Raw genomic sequence first — 23892 nt, forward strand, 5'->3', positions numbered from 1 at the left:
TCTTGATCTCACACGATTCACATTGGAGTTGTTAGTTTTATATGCCTTATTAGTTTGTCTTTTTCCTTTGCCATCTTTTTTAAAAATCTCAGATTTCCTACTAGTTACATATTTAGTTATTTACCTGTCCTGCATTATATGTAAAATATTTAAACCTGTTCCACTGCTCTGACCATCTCCACGCTTTAAAGCTTATCTCAATCTAGCCTCCACAGACTTTGCGCCGCTCTTCAAAATTTGCCCTACCAAATTTTAAAAAGTTTTAGTTTTACCATCCACACTCTTCCGTAACACGGAGAACTCTATTATATTATGGTCACTTGACCCTAGTGGTTCAAACACCTCTAAACCATCAATTCCATTCTGATTATTACAAAATCCAAAATGGCTTCCCCTCACATATCGTGTTGAAACAGTCACCGATTTCCTGTAAAATATCCTGCTTCTGTTATTCACAAGGTTATCCCAGTTAGTCATGGGAGATTTTAACTACCCAAACATTCCCCTGTAAGGTTTCCATTTTAATACTAAAAAGATATGCATTGAAATTACGGTCTGCATCAGGCAGTCTATAACACACTCATAAAATAAGATATCTTTCACGAATGTTTTCCAGGCAATGCCACACGTCCTCACTAAGATGGGGCTCATCGCCCAAATGAAGTGGACTTGTGTTTAAATTCTGTTCAGTGTAAACAGCAACCCAAGCTTGTTTTCTTAGGAAGGATAGAGAGAACAGAAATATGTATCCCTGTTATAATACTCCCCATCTTTGTTATTTTGCCAGGTTTCTATTATTTCTAGAAGATCATAATTTTGCTCCTCACGTGCAAAAGTTTGCTGATGACACTGCTATCATGGGCTGCATCAAGAGTGGGCAAGAGGAGGAGTATAGGAACCTAATCAAGGACTTTGTTAAATGGTGCGACTCAAACCACTTACACCTGAACACCAGCAAAACCAAGGAGCTGGTGGTGGATTTTAGGAGGCCCAGGCCCCTCCTGAACCCCGTGATCTTTAGAGGTGAATGTGTGCAGAGGGTACAGACCTATAAATACCTGGGAGTGCAGCTGGATGATAAATTGGACTGGACTGCCAATACTGATGCTTTGTGCAAGAAAGGACAGAGCTGACTATACTTCCTTAGAAGACTGGCATCCTTCAACATCTGCAATAAGATGCTGTAGATGTTCTACCAGACAGTTGAGGCTAGCGCCCTCTTCTACGCAGTGGTGTGCTGGGGAGGCAGCATAAAGAAGAAGGATGCCCCACATCTGGACAAACTGGTGAAAAAGGTAGGTTGTATTGTAGGCACAGAGCTGGACAGTTTGACATCCGTGGCAGAGTGACGGGCACTGAGCAGGCTCCTGTCAATCATGGAGAATCCACTGCATCCACTGAATAGGATCATCTCCAGACAGAGGAGCAGCTTCAGCGACAGACTGCTGTCACCATCCTGCTCCACTGGCAGATTGAGGAGATCATTCCTCCCCACACTATGCAACTCTTCAATTCCACCCGGGGGGGTAAATGTTAACAATATACAAAGTTATTGTCTGTTATACCTGCATTTTTATTACTCTTTAATATTGTTTATTAATCCCAAGGGGAAATTCACATACTTTATTTTTATCAGTATGCTGCTGCTGGAGTATCAGTCTATCTCTACAACTCCAACTCAATGCCAGAAGTACAGTATCAAGTATTTTAATGGGTTACTCCTTTAAAAAGCTATGCATTATTATTTTTAAACTATTTGTTCCTCCATGTACAGTTGGGCCCCCCTGGTTTAGATGTAACCCTTTGCGCCAGAAGAGGTCCCATCTTTTCTAAAAGGAGCCCCAATGCCTTATAAACCTATACTTTTCTACCCAAGATTTGATCCACACATTAAGCCGTCTAATCTCATTGATCTCACCTGAACCAGCTCCATGGCACAGGAAGCACTTTGGAGAAGACTACCTTGCCAGTTCTGCTCCTCAGTCTGGCATTTAATTCTTTAAATTTACTACCCTTATGTATGTCATTTGTTCCAACTTGAACAATGACAACTGGATCCACTCCCACTCTGGCCAAGAGCCTATCGATCTTTCCAGGTAGGTGCCCCACCTGTGCACCAGGAAGGCAACGCACCATGCAAGAACTACAGTCTCTGGAGAAAACCTGTACTTCCATCCCCCTAATAACTGAGTCGCCAGCTCTCTCTCTCTCCTTCTAGGAAGTGGCTTTGAAGTGGCCCATCAGAATCTTCAGAGACACTGTCCAGCTATGCAAAGAACAAACTGCTTTAGGCATCAACCCCAGAATTGGAAGTGTCAGTCAGTGTGCAACCTTTATCTTGTGCCAGTGACCCACCTATCTTTCTGTCTGGTCTGGAATCTCCTCCTGTGCCACCTTAGGGGTGCACTTTCTTTTTAAAGGACACCTTGGCCAGGTCTGCCAATTATATACTACAATGCAGGCCAGCCATCTGCTCCAGTTCAGCAACCAACATTGTTTAAATGGTTAAAAAAAACACACCCACATACACACACTCACTGAGCCAAAGAAATTAAAGAACTGCTAGTTATTTTACAATTTCTGGCCCTTTAAGCCCCTGTAATATTTTCTCCCTCAACTGCAATTTGTTTTTTTTCCTTTCTGTTAGAATAGATTGAGAAAAGTAAAGTTAACCAAACTTTGGCTCCTCTTACTTCTTACTTTGTTCTCCTTCATATTAATGAACCCTTATGCTGTCGTCATCTTAACAGATCTACTTTCCTGACCATCATAAACCGTTCAGTCTTTAAAACCTTGCATAGTAAATACCTACTGCTAGTTAAGCTCTTATTGTCTTGTCGGCTCCTACAGCTGCTTATGTCTGATCTGCATCTTAATGCTTCAAAGTCTACTGCTGCCTCAATCCCTCACCCCCACTAAGGAATCGCTATTTCTGTTACTTATTAACTATTAGTTGCTAGAATAATTTACTTAGAGATGAAGGAGGGCACTTGCAGGGCACTAAGCAGCAGTAGCCAACACCAAGTAATAATTAACTTTCCCTAAGGCACCTCCAAACAGATCCTGTGTGTTTTGGGGAGAAGAAGAAAAAAAAAAAAACACAACACACAGACACCGCCCCCAACAGCTTCTAAAGGGGAAAAAACCCATTGGATATCATGAAGAGGCCATGTGGGAATTTCTAAAAACACATTTTTAGAAGAAAAACAGATTTTTTTAAATTAACTCTCACACGGTAGTGAAACTACTCTCAGCCACTTGCCTTCTCCTCGTCAGCCTCCAAATAAAAATGCAGTCAAATTTTAATAAAGCACACCCCTTGCAAAAGGTTATTTACGCAGGTAGGACTGCCAAAATTAGGGATGAATATTCTCTTTAAAAAGACCTTAACATATTTGCATCTGGCCTCAAGTATTCTTAACTTTTAGGCTCATGGTGAAACTATAAAATCATCAAGTGCTTATGACTCCTGTAGAGTTGAATAAAAGCAGGTTAAAATTACAACCTTAATATGAATGACAGAAACAATCCAACACAATTGAGATTCTCTGCACACAAAGCTCAAATGCCTCTCTAATGCACAGGAGAGTTTCAGACTTATAAAATTAAAGAAGCCCACACCACACATGCACAAATGGAGTGATTTGTACTGCAGGGTACTAGTTAAGTGCCGTTGACAGTCAATGAACATACAGAACTAAACTCCATTTCTCTACCCTTGCCCTGCTTTCTTAATAATAATAATACATTTTATTTATATAGCGCCTTTCCCATGCTCAAGGCACTTACAGAATATAAGAAAGAACGGCAGGGTATACAGTATATAGCATAATACAAAGCAAATTAATAAATAAGAAGATTAAGATAGTAAACTCAGAGAAAGCCTAACAGACAACAGAACTGATGGTCTAGCACACACATACAGGTTACATGAGCATCTTGACAGAGAGGTAAACTGAGAGAAGGGGAATGAAGTCAAATAGAGCTAAAAGCCTTCCTGAACAGATGAGTTTTAAGTTGTTTTTTAAAAGAATTCATGGAGTCAGCTGACCTGATTAATTTCGGTAGGTCATTCCAGAGTCTGGGCGCTATACAGCTGAAGGCCCTGTCACCCATGGAGTGAAGATTAGTGTGAGGCACAACAAGATTGCCAGAATCAGAGGACCTTAGTGGACGGGCAGGCACATAGTGATGGAGAAGGTCACTGATGTAGTTTGGCGAGGTTATTTAAGGCTTTGTAGGTTATTAGTAGGATTTTATATTCGATTCTGTAAGACACAGGGAGCCAGTGAAGACGGAGCAGGATGGGTGTGACGTGCTCGCTTACAGCATTAGTCAAGCAAAATGACTCCTTTTATTGGCTAACTAAAAAGATTACAATATGCAAGCTTTCGAGGCAACTCAGGCCCCTTCTTCAGACAAGTTGTAATTGAAAACATGCATATAGTAATCTTTTTAGTTTGTCATTTTGCTTGACTTCTCACTACATTCATAATGGCTACTTATTTTGGCTAACACAGTACAACACCCTAGTACTATAAATTATACATCGAAAAAAGCCTTTTTAAAAGCCCTTTGACAAAAAAGTCATTGAAGGACAATGGAACATTGCAGCCTGCAAACGCTGGATTATAGTGGTAGCTATGAATGTCTGACACTTTTACTGTTTAGCTGCTTTGTGCTAGGTCAGAAATCACAGGTTTAGGAAACAGAAGAGAGCACGGATAAAGGTTTTAAGCTTGTCAGTTTGACTCATTTGCAAAAGGTTCTGCACGGTAGTGCAGGTCCGGGCCCCCGACCCCATTCTTGTAAGTGGATTTAATTTTCCTTGGACCTTGATGCTGTCTGGTAGGTGTTGCAACTGTTGTATCACATGTGTGCATGGTCAAGTTGCCTGTGCAATGGTTATCTTAAAGCCCAAACACTTTTCAAAACCATTAATACATTAAGTCATTCATGAAAGTATGCATTTCAGGACACGCACAATGGCAAAGTTACTTATGAATAAAATTGCAGAATATTAAGTGGTGCTCACAGGGCAATGTGACTAAGGGTTGGGTTGGTGTGAGAGAATCTTGCAAAGGCCACTGCTACGCCATCATTAAATCCAAAGCTTACCTATTATTTTGACCAGATTTAGTGGACCATCAGGTAGCACAGCAAGCATGCCATCTTTCCTGCAGATGACTGTAGAACTGCGTATAGGGGAAGTTGTTGGCCTGCCCGGGACTGGACATCTTAAGGTTATGTACCTCTTTGGCCCATGAAGTACTTTATATCCCACTGTCAGAACATAGTTGCCATGCTGGAAACAATGAGCAAAAGCAAACTCACCACAACATCAAAACCAAGCTCTTGCATACTATGAGCTTGAATTGCCAGTTTCGCTGGCATAACTAAAGAGAAACAATAGTTATTCAAGGATAAGAAAAGCTACCATCATACAGAAGAAGACGGCCTGTTTTTTTTCTTTTGGCTGCTCCTGTTAGGGGTCGCCACAGCAGATCATCTTTCATATCTTTGTTCTCTGCATCTAGTTCTGTTACACCCGTCCTCCTCTCTCATCACATCTATAAACCTCCTCTTAGGCCTTTCTCTTTTCATTTTACCTGGCAGCTCCATCCTTAACATCCTTCTCCCAATATACCCAGCATCTCTCCTCTGCACATGTGCAAATGCAATCTCGCCTCTCTGACTGTCTCCCAACCATTCAATTTGAGCAGACCCTCTAATGCACTAATTTCTAATCCTATCCATTCACATCACACCCAATGCACATCTGAACATCTTTAACTCTGCCACCTCCAGCTCTGTCTCCTGCTTTCTGGTCAGTGCCACCGTCTCCAACCCATATAACATAGCTGGTCTCACTACTGTCCTGTAGACCTTTCACTCTTGCTGATACCCGTCTGTCACAAATTACTCCACCTATTCCATCCTGTCTGCACTCTCTTTTTCACCGCTCTCCCACAATCCCCATTACTCTGTACTGCTGATCCCAAGTATTTAAACTTATCCACCTTCACCAACTCTACTCCCTGCATCCTCACGATTTCACTGACCTCCATCTCATGTACTCTGTCTTGTTCCTACTGACCTTCATTCCTCTCCTCCACTTCTCCAGGGTCTCCTCATTCTGCTCCCTACTCTTAGAGGAGGTCTGTACCCCCTGTAAAATGCATGTCAACTTTACTCCTTTACCTTTCTCAGCACAAGTGTAGGTCTCTGCACAGTACCAAGTAAAAATTTTTAAAAATCGCATAACTTAGAAAGCCAACAATACATTTGGACCAGCTACCTCAATTATGGCATATGAAGAAATATTCAAAAGGAAAGTGAGATGCAAAAAAAGGACCAAAGCTGACATTTTATAGATTTACCAGCAGATAGAAGAATGGGCACAATGGATATGCAAACCTCTTAAATCATTTCACCGTGCAAATGTAGCAACCTACTAAAGTTACAATAAAATATAAGCACACATGTGCACCACAGACCTGAAGATGAAAGCTGGCCAATGCAGTAAGTCCAGAAAAGTGCTCAAGTTCAGGGGTTCTTGCCTTAATGAGCAAACCACCCTAAACCACCACTAGAAACCCACCCAATACTTCATAGTGCAGGCACAAAGACAGACAAAAAGTTAATATGCATGCATCCCTTTCTCCCATACTTGGTTTTACCACCTTCTGTGGACATCATATACCAACTACAGTGGAGAAGCCAATTTAACAGGAGGTCAACATACCTCAATAGAAACATCACAAGCACCATAAAGAATTGTGAAGTTGATTTTTCCATGATTTTTAACCAAAAGGTAGCCACAATAACTTGGTACGCTGTTCACTTCTACATCTTGGCCAAAAGCATCTTTTGTTTTAAAGAAAAAAACAAAAATTAGAACCATGGCTTAATATTTACAAAAGATAAAGAAAAAACTAAAAACTCTTACCTTTGACTGTAATCCCATCAAGATTAGAATCTGGTAACATCACAGTCATACTGGCATTTTGGCAAGCCACATATGGAATGGGTTTCGTTGGCACAATAGCAGGTGGTGTTGGCCGCCCTGGATGTGCTTGAACTGGGCATTTCATCTGCAGCCAGATGTTCTCCCCACCAATGGATTTATAGACCACTGTCAGAGAATAATGGTCATGCTGGGAGAGGGAAAAAAAAAAAAAACACATATGAATAGGTTAGGTAGTTTAGAATTTTTAGCAGGTTTTCATTCTTTTGAAGGCTGTTGCATTGTCCAGAATGACTAATCAGCATTAGTCTGTTAACATAAAATTTTAACCTGCTGTACGAGTGGCCTAAGCAGAGCAGGGCTTTATGTCAGAGAATGCAGTTGTTACTCAGGGAGTTCAGTAAGGCTCTGTTTTTGGGGCCACTTCTTTTTCTCATCTACATCTTCCAAACTGGTAATATCCTTCAACACCATGGTATTAAAGCTTTGTATCCTCCGCATAACAATGAAACTTAACTATCCACTAAATCCATTTCTGTGTTCTTTCCAAAAACTCTTGTGGCATGTATCCAAGACAAAGTCATGGATGACTCACAATTTTCTTCAGTTAAATATCAATATTAGAGACACTCCTCGTCAGTTCTTAATCTACACCCGTTAATTAAAATAGAAGAATGGTTAACACTATCACTATCAACACTATCGTAAGCAGCTCTTCCCAGTTTAGCCTTCTTAGTGTTGCATTAAAAAAAAAAAAAAAATTGAACTTTTTTTTTTTTTTTTTGCATGAAAAATGTAATCTCAAAAGTATAAATGATACAAATAGTAATGATGAATAAAAATGATGAAATGAACAAATAAAAGTAGTAATGCTACTACTAATGATGCCAAAACAGTATATGATCTCAAAATGAGTCCTTTGTGTGATTCATCTTAAAGCACGATGCAAGACTTAATTCAACATCACTTTCAGGACAATAACACATTTGTTTTTGGATTTTCTTTCCAGATTTATCAGTTTTTAAACAGCACACTGCACGGGTACAAGTTGGATTCTGATTTTTCCTGTTAGAAGTATATAATCAAAATAATTTACCAATAAGATGCTCCAGATTGATCTGTGATGTGTTGGTTCGAACACATATGTATCTTTAGTGGTAATGTGAATGTTGGATGCGTGGCAGTGATTTGTTCTATAAGCTGGCATGTAAAGTTTCACCAGCTTTTTGGTTGTATAAGATGAATGCATTCCAAGTGTACCGTTCCATCAGATCTTTTTGTAGTATTTCTCTTCTGGCCTCCGCATAATGGGATGGTGTTGTGATGTAAGATTGTGCATATAACTTGATAAATGTTTTGTATGACTATTTGGCAAAGCAATGTAATTTAGTGTTACTTTGGTGAGAGGCATTCGTGTTTGCCCCCCTCCCCCCACTTTTACGACTGAGTCTATTTGTAATTTTACGACAGGATTTGGGGGATGCGTCTTAAACCAGTTTGGTGAGTGTTTCTTTGCTAAAGTCTTTCTCTCATCCCCCACACAAAGCCAGGTTAGTTTAACATATGGTCTTGGGTTGCAGGTGTTAAGATGTTCTATTTCCCCCCATTGGTCTGAGATATGGCTGTTTGGAATTGGCTTGTCTCAGAGGCCTTTAAGTACCATGATGTCCTATTGGCTGTAGGGGTTGGACAGAACATCTATAAATGTATGTGCTTAACCTCACAATCTCGCTCTTGCTAACCTGTGATGATGTAGAAGTATCTTTCTCTTGCTAACAACTGAAGACCACCATCACACCATGAACTGAAGACAACACAATGAAGAGCACAGCTTCAGCCATTTTGAACAGACATGTGGCTAAAAGCTGAGCACCAATGATGCCTTAACTAGAGACATTAATTAACTGCAAGTCTGTGTGCCACCTGAATTACACATCACCATTTAAATCAGGTTGTATGTTTGCCAATATTCAAAAGTACTTTGCATTTTGTTATTATTAATGAATATTATCAGTAATACATTATGTGTAACTTAACTCCCGATTGTCTTTTTACTACATCTAATTGCTTGAGGCTATAGATATAGAAGGGAAGATGGGGATACGTTATATAGAATAATACCTTATAAACAGTGGTAAGTCTGTGAGATTAGGCATTCTAAGGCTACATATTAATAATACAATAGGGGAAAGTAGAGCAATGCAATATATTATATATATACCTATATCTATATATACCTATATACCTATATCTATCTATATATATATATATATATATATATATATATATATATATATATATATATATATATATATATATATATATATATATATATATATATATATATATATATATATATATATATATATATACCTATATATATATATATATATATATATATACCAAGATAAAACAGATGGAAAGTCAATTCCTGATCCGCAGATTTATGCCACCCATCGTGCTATTGTAGTCAGGCACAGCACAAGGCTTTGAGACATGCTGGTTGCCTTTTGCCTGCACAGGGACTGTAGTTGCATGATGTACAATGCTAAGATGACAAACATCTTTGTCTTTCCATTTCAGCGTAAGCACTTTACCCTTTTGCCAAGCTATTAGTGCACCTCACTGTAATTTTGCTCTGCCAAAGTCTTTGGGCACACCAAAACAGTTGAAATGCACTGTTCCATATGTTCAGATCAAACATTGTTTCTTTGCCTGTGTACATAACTGAATTCCAAATGTATCCGCTTTTAGATTCACAAAGCTTGTACAACTTTATGTCAAAAAGAACAAGATTTGGCATAATGTTCCGTCATATCCATAAGAGTCTGCCCTTATAAGCCATGAGACTTGCAAAATTTCGGAGCATTTACATTCTGTATCGGGATGTCCACAATGATGAAACATTGGCCTGGTATATCTCCCAAATTTTCTTCACTTTTGGTGCTGGATGGATATTCTCAAAGTTTTCATTGTTGGTAAAGTGCAAATATTTCAGAACTGGAGAAATTACCAGTGCAGGTTTTCACTAACGGCAGCACTAACAGCACTTTTACAGTTCGAGCGATTCTCGGTTCTTAACACTTACACAAGAACACAAGGCACATCTGTACAATTGCCCGAGTAAGGAGGCTACAAGCTTGGGCATCATTATAGACAGTACCCTCCAATTTTCTTCCCACATAAATGTTTCTCGGACTGCCTTCTTCCATCAACAAAACTTTTCTAGACTTCATTAGTGTGTTGGGTAAGAACAGGACGAAGTATTGGTTAATGCCTTAGTCACTTCACGTACAGATTACTCTAATTCTATTGTATCTGGCATCCCCAAAATATGCATTCGCCACTTACAACTTACACAAAATTCTGCTGCTAGGATAATAACCTGTTCTAAATCCACTGATTACACCTATTCTCTCCCAAATTCACTGGCTCCCTGTTTACTATCGAATACAATACTGCTCTTAATATTTAAAGCTCTCCACAGTCGTGTTCCTCTGTACCTTGCTGATCTCCTACAGACTTATACTCACTCACTCAGATCGTCATCTGCAGCTTTACTTTCGGTACCACACATCAAACTCTGTTCATTGTGAGCTAGAGCAATCTCTCTCAGTGCCCCTCAACTCTTAAATTGTATTATTGAATCCAGCTGACGGATATGAGAGAGAATTCCAAACTGCCCTCAAACTCATAATTGGTATGCCAGTTTCAAAAGGGATGTTTTAACACTGCTAGAGCCAGTTACCTTTGACGTTTGTTAGTACTCCTGTACCTTTATTGCTATTTGATTTTAGCAGATGGGTGGCACGGAGGCGCAGTGGGTAATGCTGCTGCCTCGCAGTTAGGAGACCCGAGTTCACTTCCTGGGTCCTCCCTGCATGGAGTTGGCATGTTCTCCCCGTGTCTGTGTGGGTTTCCTCCTGGTGCTCCAGTTTCCTCCCACAGTCCAAAGACATGCAGGTTAGGTGTATTGGCAGTTCTAAATTGGCCCTAGTGTGTGCGCGTGCACTGCAGTGGGCTGGCACCCTGGCCAGTGTTTGTTTCCTGCCTTGTGCCCTACGTTGGCTGGGATTGGCTCCAGCAGAAAGCACCCCTGTGACCCTGTAGTTAGGATATAGCAGGTTGAATATTGGATGAATGAATTTTAGCAGACTCCCCTTAGACCAGAGCCAGTCCAGTCACCGGCACAGGTCCAGTACTGCAGGAACCCTTCTATAAAACCATTTTAAAAAATGTATAAGAATAAGGGGGCTGGGACTGAATTTTTCCAATTTCAAAATATTGTGGAACCGTTTTAGAGCTTGTCTCTATTAACAGATCCTAGGGAAATCTTTGGAAATACTATTAGACATTTACCAAGTAGCAGTAAAAGGAAATAAAAGTGGAAATCAGCAAAGCTGCAAGCAGACATGTGGAATTCACACCCGTTATGGTGAAGCATATTGACAAATGGAGTGAAGATTAAAGATTTGGTCTTCCTTCAAAGAACTCTGAAAGCCCAGTTGTTCAAAATGTTTGATCTGAATTTTGGAATCTTTTTGTCATCCAGAATAACAATCCATCCATCTTATTTTTGTCCCAGTTTTTCAGAACAAAACTGGGTTGAAACACTCTGGATTTGGTTATCTTGAAAAATCTGGATCAGATTACCAGGGCTTTAAATGGGACTGCATATCACAATGAAGGGTACTAGGCATGCATAAAGCAGGTAGAAGAGCCAGCATGGGGTAACTCCCAGTATATCGCTCAGATTCTATCCGTTCTTTGAACATGTGTAATTGATTCTAAGAAAAATAGAAACTTTGCTCTGTGATATTTCATATTGTTAGTTAATTTGTTGTTAGACTAAGTTTAATTGCTTCATGGATTGTAATCCAGGATTTATTAGGTATTTTTCACTTGAGGCAATCAACTTTGTTACCTGCCCTACTACACTTGAACAAACAGACCCTAACCTAATCATATTCAAATTATGCTTTGGATAAAGCAATTGCCAAACAAATAAACGTAAAATGTATATGGGGGGGACCCAAAAAATATTTTTTTTAGAATGACCAGAAGTTTGAAGCTGTCCTTTTAGGAGGAGGATCTGAAGTTTGGTTTTGGTTTGCTGTAGTGGAGTCAAGGTAATTTGTTCTTGTGCACAACAAATCTGTGCCTCTGCCATTTCTGTTTCTCATTTAAGAACGACCCTATAGATAACTTTAAAAAAAAAAAAAAAAGTTATTTGGCAGTAGCTACAGTCTCTACCAGTGACATGCTGCATTAGGAGGAACTGGCTCACTTTCCCTTTCAATTATGAACACAGTATCCCTTGTAAAAACTAGAATCCCACATCGAGTTTGCGCATTTTCCCCTCCAATAACCAAATCAGCTTATTCATAGCTCCTAAAGTGCTTGTTGCCTTTTTGGCCATTTTTTCTTTGCTTCTGCATGGTCCTTGGATGCTTTATCCTTCAGAGTCTTCCATTTAATTTTGCTCGATTAATGGTCCTCTTCTGGCCAGAGCCTATGGCATTCACATTCTGGGTGACTAACCTAGAAGTCTTTTTCCTAGTTCATCATCAGCTCTCCTCCCTTAATAGAATTAAAATATCCTACGATTGAGGTATAATGACACCCAACACCCTCCAGAAGGGCACGGGGTTCTGCCAGTGTGAAGCTGGAGCCTTTCGATTCCATGGTTCCACCTCATTGGTGTGGTGAATAGAGTTTATAGACCATGGTCATAATTGCTTTAGCAGAAAACAATCTGAAGCACATCAGCCAATTGCATTTTAAAGAGCATGGAAAATATCACAAAGCCATTTTATTAAGCCATTCTCAGAGGGCTTACTAAGGGCCACTACTATTGTGGCAGGAGAGAATGCTGTCAAAGGGTGGGTGTGGAGCATACAAAAACCACTAGAGCAATGCACCACTGAGGAATGTTATGCTCAGTTTCGGAATGCAGATTTTAGGTACATTGCAGCTCTTGTCAGGCAAAAACTTCAATACAGAACCAGAGGAATGAACAGCCTGTCTGTGTCTGTCTGTCTGTGGAAGAGATCTTCCTTCCTCCGCACTACTATGCATCTGGGTTTCCTAAAATTTAGGTAGTGACAGCCTAGAAGTGGACAAATCAACTGTGAGTGAGGTGGTGAAAGTTGTGTCAATCATTTTGGCCAGCCTGGACAATCAGTTCATCTCCAAGGGATGACCAGATTTCCCAGCCCAAGTTCTTACTGCTGAGGATTATGCCCAACACTATTGGGGTTATCAATAGCACTCATGTGTATATACAAGCAATCTTTGAGTGAGAGTGTTAGTACATCAACAGAAAGGGGAGGCACAGTCTAAACATCAAACTTGAAGGTGATGTGGACCTCATGATCAGAAAATAGGTTGTGAAGTGGCCTGGATCCATCCATGATGCCCATATCTGGAGGGAAAGAGTGCCAAACTAACTGTACAAATGACATAGCATTAGGAGACAGCACCTATCCACTATGGTAGATGATCTCTTCTATTGCATCTAACACACCTTCAAACAATGGTTACTGCAGAACAAGATGTGTTATTGAGCATTAAGAGTTCTGAAGAAACACATGCAAAGTGCCAACTACTGGTGAGAGGAACCACAAGGATGTACAACATAATACTTGCCTGAATGGTCCTGAACAATACTGCTAAAATTCAGAAAGTCCTTTACTATGATGACATTTATGATGCAGAGGAACCTGCTGAAAACTCATTGCATGGCCAGTCAGTCTCTCATTCTGTGAGAAAGCGAGATGTGCATCTAAGGAATGCTATTGTCAGAAACTATTTGTTGTGTCATTGTAATTAAGTTTCAGATTGAATAATGTATTTGTCATTTTCAAGATTTGATACAATCTATTATCCAAAACCCACTCAGATTACTTTTGAACTGGGCCCAGAAGTGGTGTAAGCTTTACATGGACCTTGTAACCTTACAGACATTTGGACCTGGCAAGGGTCAAGGCATCTACTATCAAAGGAGCTGAGGAACAGGAAAGGCACACACACTCTATTATTAGTGATTATGCAAAAAAATCAATGGAATCTTACCAAAACTACTACATGACAGCCATAATAAGTAGTTGTGAAGAGCAACATATTATCCTTCTCTTTTAGCTCATAGCCACACTCCCTGGCAATCTTGAGCACATTATGCTCCTTATCATGTGCATCTACAAAAAAAAAAATAATAATAATAAGCAGTGCTTTGGGTTAAACCTTGCAGATTAAACATATTAATGAACTAGAAATGAAGACTCACCCAAAACAGCGACTGCTGAAGCTTCAGCCAGTTGCACCTTCATATTGGTTGACTCGCAAATTACAAATGGAAAGTCATGGAGAGAATGGCTGCCGTGGTCACTCACTAGACACCTCATGTGTCCAACCAACCTTGGGCCACTCAAAGGCTTGTAGAGTACAGTTAACATATAAAAGCCCCCCTAAAATGGAAATTCATTCCATTATCCTCAGTTTGAGGCAAAATAAAAGGAACTCTGATGGCAGTATTGGGATCTACAAAGTAAATGTTTTGTAAGCAGATTTCCATTAATTGTAGCACAACAGAACATGCAGTATTCAGAACCACCTAGTGGGGGTGAAAATTAAAACTAGACCCTCCTTCAACTAGGATGAGCTGCTTGAATAGCACAGAGTCGCAGTTCTAGGGACAGACAATTGGTAAAACAGGAGTGCCCAAATAATCAAATTTGCCCAAAATTGACACACACAACACTAACATCCACTAAAACTACACTAACGTGGCCAACTTAGCAAAATTCTACAGCATTCAGAGGCCTGCCCAGAGGTTTAAAAGCATTTGCCTGGATTCTGCTTACACGCTACACACAAAACCCACCTGCATTTTAACATCACAGCTCCTATAATGGGCTGTGAAAGACACGCTTCCATTGGAATGCTTTTCCAACATGTACTGGCAATGTTTTGGCACATTTATCACTGCAACGTCAATACCAAGATTATCTAGAAGAGGCAAACAAGCTTTAGATCATTGCAAGCTGATAAAGAACGACTCCACACTCAAGACACATACCAATGATTTTCACATCCTCTGGGGAACCCTTTGGAAGCATCACAGACATTCCAGATTTGCCACAAGTCACTGACTGGGTGGGAATATTCTCAGTTTCTTCAACTGGACATTTCATCTCAACAGATGCCTCGCCCTTTGTGTCACTTCCATACACCACAGTCAAAATGTAATGCCTGTTCTAAAATACCACATGGAAAGACTTCATTCAATGTGTGGAAGTGATACCCATCAACACCATTCTACTAGGTTGGCCAAAATGCAGCTCAATCTTTGGCCTATTAAATAAATCCAGTAGTTTGCTTTTTTAACTATAGATAAAGTACATTGAATCTGCCCAGGGAAAGGAGAGGTGTAAGCATCTCACCTTTATTTGTACATCACAGGCCTTGTAGGAAGTGGTGAAAATCAGGTGGCGGTTTCCTTCCATTAAAATGTAATGACAGTGCTTGGCAGCATCGATGGGGACAGTCTTTCCATGATGGTCTAAAAACACAAGCAATACTGCTAACTTAACCCTTTGCCATTAACCTTCAGACATTTTAGCTTTTCAACTTACTTCTGAGTCGGATTTGTTCCAGTGGAACATTTGGCAAGTACACAGTCATAATGGACCTTCTGCAGATGACCCTAGGTTTTCCGGTCGTTGCTGGGCATTCCATATTTACAGAACCTTGCTTACCAGTAGCCGACGTATAGAAGACCGGCAAGACATAGTTGTAATTCTGATGAACAAAGTAGAGATGTCAGCCAGAACAAGAGGATCTTCATAGTGTGCACTTCTAAAGGCAGTTTCTAACCCTTCTTACCACAGTTTTAACATCACAGGACAAGTAAGATGCACTCAGGAGGTTCATTTCACGGTCTCTTACCAAATGGTACCTGCAGTATTTGGGAGCATCTCTGACTGCAACCAACTGATTCAGTTGAGCTTATTGGAGGATTAAATAAAAAAAAAAAAAATTAAAAAAAAAATCTATTCACGAGCCATTCCAAGAACGTGGGGCCTTTGGAAGAAAGAAACTTACTTTTTATGAAGACCTTCCCCAGGGGTCCATGGGGTACCTCTAGTGTCATGCTCGAAGCCTTGCAATGAATCCTTGGCTTCTGCAATTGACGGCATTGTGCATGGACCAATTTGGTCATTCCAGAAATTACATACCAAACAGTCAGCAGATGATGCTTACCCTAGAAGTAGAAATCTAATGTAAGCGCTTTGTCAAAGTGCCATAGGTTTTGCTTAGTAGCTTTATATAGTTAAGGCATGACAATGCTGCATCTTTCAGAGGCTACTGCTGAAAGGGTTTTGGCCATTTTTCTGAAAGTTGAATGTATCTAAAGTATGCAGCCAAGATGAATAGACAACATTGAAAAGCCATAACTGGAATCTAAGTGCTTTGCAATAGGAAAGCCATGAATTTTGCTGTTCCAAAAGCACTTTTGTGGAAAGAACGCAGTGCTACCTTGTACAATGGAAATACTGTATTGCAGGACCAATCAAAGTAATATTTTAGTAATGCAAATCTCAAAGGGCTCAGTTAAGGTTTTCTGAGAAGCCCCGTACAGTTGTGAAGTAAACTACTTGTACAAAGGGATTCTTGAACCAGGAGTTGGATCCTTAGTAATTTACAACCCTACCAGTAGTAATGGAAGGGCCTCAAGTTATGCTTGTCCATGATGATGTAGAAATGTTCAGAGTTAACTGTAATTAAACATCAGGACTATGATCGATGTGTGAAAGTAGTAGTGCATGAAACACTGAGCCTTGGCAATGCAGGTTACATTAGAAGAGAAAACAAACTGCAAGGAAGTGTGCCATTGCAAGAATTCCTTCTAGAAAAGCAGAAGACAAGAGGAATGATCATTATGCACAGATTTTCTTGATTACACAAAATCAAATGGAAAGGGCTTAAAACACCACCAGCAATGAAATTAGGGTGCAGCAGCCTGCTCACAGATTGCGTTTCATACACTGTAGCAGCAAACATGGACAGTTACAGGTCAGGGCCAACTACAGCAGCAAGTAATGGGATAAACTTTCAAATGCCAGGGTTCTATTCTAGCGTATCCAAAAGTGAAGACTCCTCTTAGGCTCATCAGATGTGTAGCCGAGTCCAAGAATGCACTCAAGAGAAAACAAGTTACTGTCTTAGATACACAAGATGAGCTGCTGTACAGTCGTGGGCAAAAGTTTTGAGAATTGACACAAATATTTGTTTTTCACAAAGTTTGCAGCTGCCACAGAAAGACCAAAAAAATAAATAAATCTAAAAAACACTGAAGTATAATTACAAACATTTGATAAGTTTCAAAGGCTTTTATTGACAATTACATTAGGTTTATACAAAAAGTCAATATTTGCAGTGCAGGCCCTTCTTTCTTTTTCCAATGCCGCTGCAATTCACCCTGGCTTGCAGTCAATCAACTTCTGGGCCAAATCCTGAAAGATGGAAACCCATTCTTGCATAATCAATGCTTGGAGTTTGTCAGAATTTGGGGTTTTTTGTTTGTCCACCCGCCTCTTGAGGATTGACCACAAGTTCTCAATAAGATTAAGGTCTGGGGAGTTTCCTGGCCATGGACCCAACATTTCAAGTTATGCTTGTTTTGTTCCACGAGCCACTTAGTTATCAATTTTGTGTTCTGGTCTGGTGCTCCATCATGCTGGAAAAGGCATTGATTGTCAAACTGTTCTTGGATGATTGGGAGAGGTAACTCTTGGAGGATGTTTTGGTCCCATTCTTTATTCATTGCGGTGTTCTTCGGAAAAAATTGTGAATGAGCCCTGCACTCCCTTGGCTGAGAAGCAACCCCACACGTGAATGGTCTCGGGCTGCTTTACTGTTGGCAGGACAGGACTGATGGTAGCGCTCACCTTTTCTTCTCCAGACACTTTTTTGCAGATGCCCCAAACAATCAAAGGGGATTCGTCAGAAAAACTTTACCCAAGTCTTCCACAGCAGTCCAATCCCTGTACCTTTTGCAGAATACCAATACGTTTTTCTTGGCTTCTTTGCTGCCCTTCTTGACATCAGGCCATCCTCCAAAAAGTCTTGGGGGCACTCCCACCTACCTGTTGTCATTCCTGAGCAAGCTCTGCACTGGTGGTGCCCACAGCTGAATCAACTTTAGGAGACTGTCCTGGCACTTGCTGGACTTTTAGGCACCCTGAAGCCTTCTTCACAACAATTGAACCTCTCTAATCTAACTCAAACAGCATGACAGAGTGAACTCCAGCCTTGTCCTCGTCGACACACTCACCTGTGTTAACGAGAGGATCACTGAAATAATGGCAGCAGGTCCCTTTGTGGTAGGGCTGAAATGCAGTGGAAATGGATTTTTTGAGATCTAGTTCATTTTTCATTGGAAAAGAAGACTTTGCAATTTATTGCAATTCATCGGATCATCTCCTTGTAACATTCTAGAGTGAATGCAAAATTTGCCATCATAAAAACCGAGGAAACAACTTTGTGAAAATTGTCTCTCCCCAAAAAAAAAAAAAAAAAAAAGTGCAACACTTTTGGCCATGACTGTAGCTCATTACTTTTTAAATCTGTTACAGATGGGTCTTATTGTGCTCTTTTGGTAACAGTGGTTATAGACATTCACACTGTTGGACCCCTATGGCTACTGGGGTTTGATCAAATGAGTGCAGTCATTGATCCTATTAAAAATTTGCATTTTAAGACGTGCAGTAATGTTGCCTTTCATTGTCAAAGTAAGCCATAGGGAAGGGAGGAACACGAAATTAAAGCTTACAATTGTGCCTTAAAGCATTTAAAAGATATAGAAATTAAATTTCTTTCTTTCTGTGAAGATGGTATTCGGATACAATTAAAGAGGACACAGACAAGAAGCAGATCCATCCATCCATTATCCAGCCCGCTACATCCTAATGACAAGGTCACGGGGGTCTGCTGGAGCCAAACCCAGCCAACACAGGGCACAAGGCAGGGCGAGCGCACACTAGGGACAAGTAAGAATCGCCAATGCACCTAACCTGCATGTCTTTGGACTGTGAGAGGAAACCAGAGCACCTGGCGGAAACCCACAGACACAACATACAAACTCCATGCAGGGAGGACGTGGGAAGCGAACCCAGGTCTCCTTACTGCAAGGATGCAGTACTACCCACTGCGCCACTGCAGCAGATCAGATAAAAAGGCATGAAATGACTAAAAGGAGCAGCTACTTCCTTAACCAAGTTGTCAGGCAGTCATTCATTTTCTTATCCGCTTAGTCTTGAACAGGGCTTCGGGGGCTGTTGGAGCCGAACCCAGATAACAAAGGGCAAAAGGCAGGAATAACCCTTGACATGGCACCGGTCCTTCACAGGCAAAGGGGGCACACAATCATTTGCTCCTTGGGAGAGCATTTGACTGCAGCTCAAGAAGTTAGATTATTTCAATGGTCTGGTTATTTTCTTTATTGAAAAGGGTAATATGGGTGGAGAAAAAAATAAAAATGTACAATAATTTTGAATGCCGTCTTTTAGCATGCCATAGAGTCACAAGCTAGAAAAGATTGTTCAGATAACTCACAGTAAAGTATGGTACGAAAAGCTACTGCTACATACTGGAGTTTACTCTTCATGTAAAGCACTCCTGAATTTAAGTGGAGAATTAATGAACATGATTTGGATGAAGGCAATTCTACATATTGTACCAGAAAGACAAGACAAAATATTAAAATCAAACACTCAAAAAAAAAAATTTACCTGCGATTTCACATTGCAGCTTTCAAAAGAAGCTAATAATACGACCGAGACTTTATCACGAATGACCCTGAAGTCACAGTCTTCTGCAACATTCTCAATATTCACGGAATCTCCAAATACATCTGTAAGAATTCATACAAGGTCATTTCCTATGGTTTCAGATTTGCGCATTATGAAGACACTTTTGAAAGATGCTAAAAGGGATTTAGAACGGTCACTGAATTGGACATGAACCTCACCTTTCAGTTGAATTGCCTGCAAATTCTGTTTTGGGAGACGAATTATAATGCCATTCTTTCCACACAGCGCAGCTGGGAAATCCAGATAGTGATGAGGATGCTGGACATGGCTTTCAACAGGGCAAGACATGACAACCTGCCCAGGGACTCCTGCAGATTCATACCTTACTACGAGGACATATTCCTCCTTCTGGGGAGGAGATTAAAACCAAATGCAAATTAGCTGCAGATGTGGAAAGTCATCAATATTTTTGGACCTCAAGACACAGCTCAAATAAGCACTCAGCCTTCAAAGTGAAGAATACCATCAATCACTTACCGTTTCCTTCACATGGCAGGCTTTATAAGAAGCCAAGAAGACAATTCTGCCCAACGAATCCCTCCATATAAGGTATTTGCACTGCTGTGCAATCTTGTGAATGGTTATCCAATTATTGAATTGGTCTGCACAAGTAGTACCACATATTAGGATTTCCATTCCCATGTGTGTGGTTTCCCCCTCCCATTAATAAAGGTTTAGAATTCAACCTGACTTATTGTGATCTTCTACTAGTGTGACAAGCAAGGCAGAGCCCATCCTACCAGCACTGCAGCCCATTATGCACAGAAGTGGTAAGAAAAACTGTCAAACGTTAGTCTATCCACAATGAAGCAGCATTGTTACACTTTAGGAACTAGCAAACCAGACAAGTTAAAATACTAACCGAGTTACTAAATAGTCCCCTGCGTGTATCCACCCTAAGCTATACCCAAGGTAATGAAGCTTTCACTCTCTCATTACCTTGGACTTTCAGCAGGTCTAGAGGACCTTCAGGAAGGACGATGGTCATTTTGTCACTTTGGCAAAAAGTAAGTAATGATGGTGTGGGTTCAGCAGGACAAGACAGAACCACTGGCTTGTTTTTCCATACAAGGTTGAGGACAAAGCAGTCGCCCTGCAAGCAAATTAACTGGTTCAGTAAAGTGGGAGATTAAGAGCCCCCAGTTTCGAGAGAATAAAAGGGAGATCCACTTACCAGTTTCTTGACATAGCATCCATTATATGAAGTAGTAAACTGGAAAGACCCATTTTTCTCCTTTACTTCATACTTGCACTTATGCAGAAGATTAAATACATTGAAAACTGTGGAGGGGTGGGCTTAATAAAAAAAAAAACACACACCAAAACACAAAAACCCCCACACATTAGTAATTATTTCTATACATACTAGAATCAAAACACATCCCTTTCCCTTACCTTGTACAAAGAGCTCCTGTTGATGTCCTTTGAAAACAACAGTCATGTTAGCCATATTGCATTTAACAGAATGAGAGTGGTGGTGATGATGAGCTCGATCTTTACCACAAGAGGATTCATTTTTAGGAGGCAAAATGAAGCCAGGACTTTGTCGAAGGCTGGCAAAGGATGGATTAGTCAAACTGAACACACCATAAAGGTTAAAGAATGAACTTTCATTGTCAAGAGGATCTGCTCTCCAGTTCACATCGGATACCAAGAGTGGAGTAACATCTGTTAAGACATCATCCCAAAGGTGGTCATCTGCAGCTTTCACACCCAGATCTTCATTTACAAGTTCAGAAGAATCCTGACCAGCAGCCATATTGATAAATTCAGGCGCACTCTTGAAGGGACTTAAATCACTAGAATAAGCTTCACGAAATGATAGCTCATTGTAGTACTTGGGTGCCAATGCTGGAATGGACATGTCAGACATACTGTAGCCTCGATAAGTTTTATAGAAATGCTCTTCAGAATACACACCATGGTCAGAATATGCACCCCCATCAACTCTATGGTTTGAATTCCCTTCAAAAACCAATTTCCTCTCCACTCTAGAATTACTTGCATCAGGATACAGAAAACCATTGCCTAATCCAAGGGCAGGAGCACCACAGACAACCCAAACTAAAACAAGGGCAGGACACAGCCCTTGCCATGATGTTCCCATTGTTTTAAAGACCACTCTACTAAGAAGACAGACAAGACACCGCAAGAGCACCTGGGAGACCACTTTGTATCTTTCCTCATATGGTTCTTTGATGAGTCAGGTAGCAAACGACCAATAAGCAGGATGACCCAATTAATAAAACATTGTGTATTCAAATGAGCTCTTCTACCTAAGTGGTCAGGTGATGCCCCTTTCCTAATGACGCTCCTTAATTCAATTCTGCATTTTGAAGACAAACAAGATTTTTGAAGGTATTAGAAAATTAGGTAACTGGAAACCTTACTGTTTTTTCAGTCATAATATGCTTTAATGAGTCATGCTTTATTTAAAGGAGAAGATTAATGAGAAAAAAATCACTTGAATTGGTTCCTTTGTCTTTTAATTAAGGCAAATGATTTAAGTAGCAGGATGACAAACCTTGGAGTGCCTTAAATTACCACAAACAGCAAAAAGCTGCTCTTCATTTTACTGCCACTTCTCCACCCTAAATGAATTAAGATCTGAGGTTCTCACACTACATGATTCTCCCAAAACTCAGTAATAAATCAGTAATACAAATAAAAAAAGGGAATTTGAAATATCAGATTCATACTTCCATCCAATTTCTTAACCCTTTTGTTTGGTTCAGGTTTGCAGGGTGAAACACATGAATGTTGTGTAGATTTGATTTTCTACAGCAGAAAATGGGCTTTTACAGTGGCTGTGAAATCAATGAAGAGATCTAAATATGAAATATTTTGACATGATTTTTTTTGGATTAATAATGTTTTGTCAATAAGCTCCTTAACGCATGAGTGGAATTTGGCAAATAGGCGTGGGGGAACAAGTCACACAAATTTTTATTCTCATTAAGTGTACTTGTACATATTTATGCCACATCCTAGGATAAATATGGTAAATTATTTGCAGTATCTATATATATAATTCTCTAAGGCAAGACAACCATGGAAAGCACGTCGGAAGGGGCGTGGATTCACTGAGCCACCGACAAGTAAGACACCTATGGCGCACGCAGGATGGAGCCATGCCCACCAACTCCAAGACCATTGGATACGACGACAACTCGCAGAGCCACGCCCACCAACTGGGACGCGACGACACAGAAGAAACAGCGTCATTTATATTCGTCTGTCGTAGAGGCCACATGCACCTGCACGTTGACTGTTCATAGAGGCATGTTTCTCGCAGAGGTAAATCGCCATATGCAGCGTGTAAAACAGTTTGCGAGGGGTATCCCATGGGATCTTTAAAACAATCCTTTACAACTGAGGTTAAAACACAATGAAGTAAGCAGTCTTTAAAAACCGAGTTTTTGGTTACAAAGCACAACCGCGTGCACCATAGCAAACTGTTTTACACGCTACATACAGCAATTCGAATCCGTGACAAACATGCGTCTTCTTAGATGCTCCTGCAGAAATACGGAACACGTTTCCCTGCCCACCAATACTCCTTTTTCACCGGTCTGCGTCTACCCTCGCTCTCTAGGCATTCACACTGCCTGCCCATGTGCCCAGACGCAAAAAATCACCGACCACCCAGTTAGCCCCTTTCATCTGTGCTAGGAGTCCACATGCACGTCTAAGCCACGTTAACTTTTCATTATTCTTTTTGGTTTCGACACCCGACCGCGTCCACCATGAAAAACCATGCGAAAGGAACAATGAAGCCCCGCCCAGAAACTCTACCCTTCCTCCCATGTGCTCAGGAATGCTCCTCAGACCACTGCCCGCCAAATCAAACAGCTCATCAAACACATACTCACTCCATTTGGTCTGTGCTGCGGTCCAAACCCAGCTGTGAGCCACGTTGACTATTCTTTTGCCCTCCATGGCTACCGCTTCAAATGTATTTCATGGAAACAACACTTCTTTCAATGTTATAGAAATTTCCTGCTTCAGGTAACTGTTTGTTTCTGTCAGTCAGGTTTTTTTGGAGAAATGTCA

The 23892-nt window shown here is 40.5% G+C and overlaps 1 protein-coding gene across 1 annotated transcript in view; it reads right to left on the reverse strand.

Moving 5' to 3' along the window:
* Positions 1 to 21965, reverse strand: part of LOC120524634 — a 23285-nt gene extending 1320 nt beyond the window's left edge. The window contains exons 1-17 of the mRNA XM_039746464.1: positions 21235 to 21965; positions 21014 to 21135; positions 20779 to 20932; positions 20317 to 20441; positions 19998 to 20187; positions 19759 to 19880; positions 16070 to 16229; positions 15851 to 15972; positions 15601 to 15766; positions 15409 to 15527; positions 15045 to 15222; positions 14850 to 14974; positions 14253 to 14433; positions 14042 to 14163; positions 6950 to 7157; positions 6746 to 6867; positions 5119 to 5305 (exon numbers count right to left, since the gene is read on the reverse strand). Of these exons, the coding sequence (XP_039602398.1) occupies positions 5119 to 5305; positions 6746 to 6867; positions 6950 to 7157; positions 14042 to 14163; positions 14253 to 14433; positions 14850 to 14974; positions 15045 to 15222; positions 15409 to 15527; positions 15601 to 15766; positions 15851 to 15972; positions 16070 to 16229; positions 19759 to 19880; positions 19998 to 20187; positions 20317 to 20441; positions 20779 to 20932; positions 21014 to 21135; positions 21235 to 21946 (3115 nt within the window). The 5' untranslated portion in view covers positions 21947 to 21965. The remainder of the gene's footprint in view (positions 1 to 5118; positions 5306 to 6745; positions 6868 to 6949; positions 7158 to 14041; positions 14164 to 14252; positions 14434 to 14849; positions 14975 to 15044; positions 15223 to 15408; positions 15528 to 15600; positions 15767 to 15850; positions 15973 to 16069; positions 16230 to 19758; positions 19881 to 19997; positions 20188 to 20316; positions 20442 to 20778; positions 20933 to 21013; positions 21136 to 21234) is intronic.
* Between the last annotated feature and the right edge of the window lie 1927 nt (positions 21966 to 23892).

Source organism: Polypterus senegalus, chromosome 2, assembly GCF_016835505.1.
Source record: "Polypterus senegalus isolate Bchr_013 chromosome 2, ASM1683550v1, whole genome shotgun sequence".
Taxonomy (NCBI): domain Eukaryota; kingdom Metazoa; phylum Chordata; class Cladistia; order Polypteriformes; family Polypteridae; genus Polypterus; species Polypterus senegalus.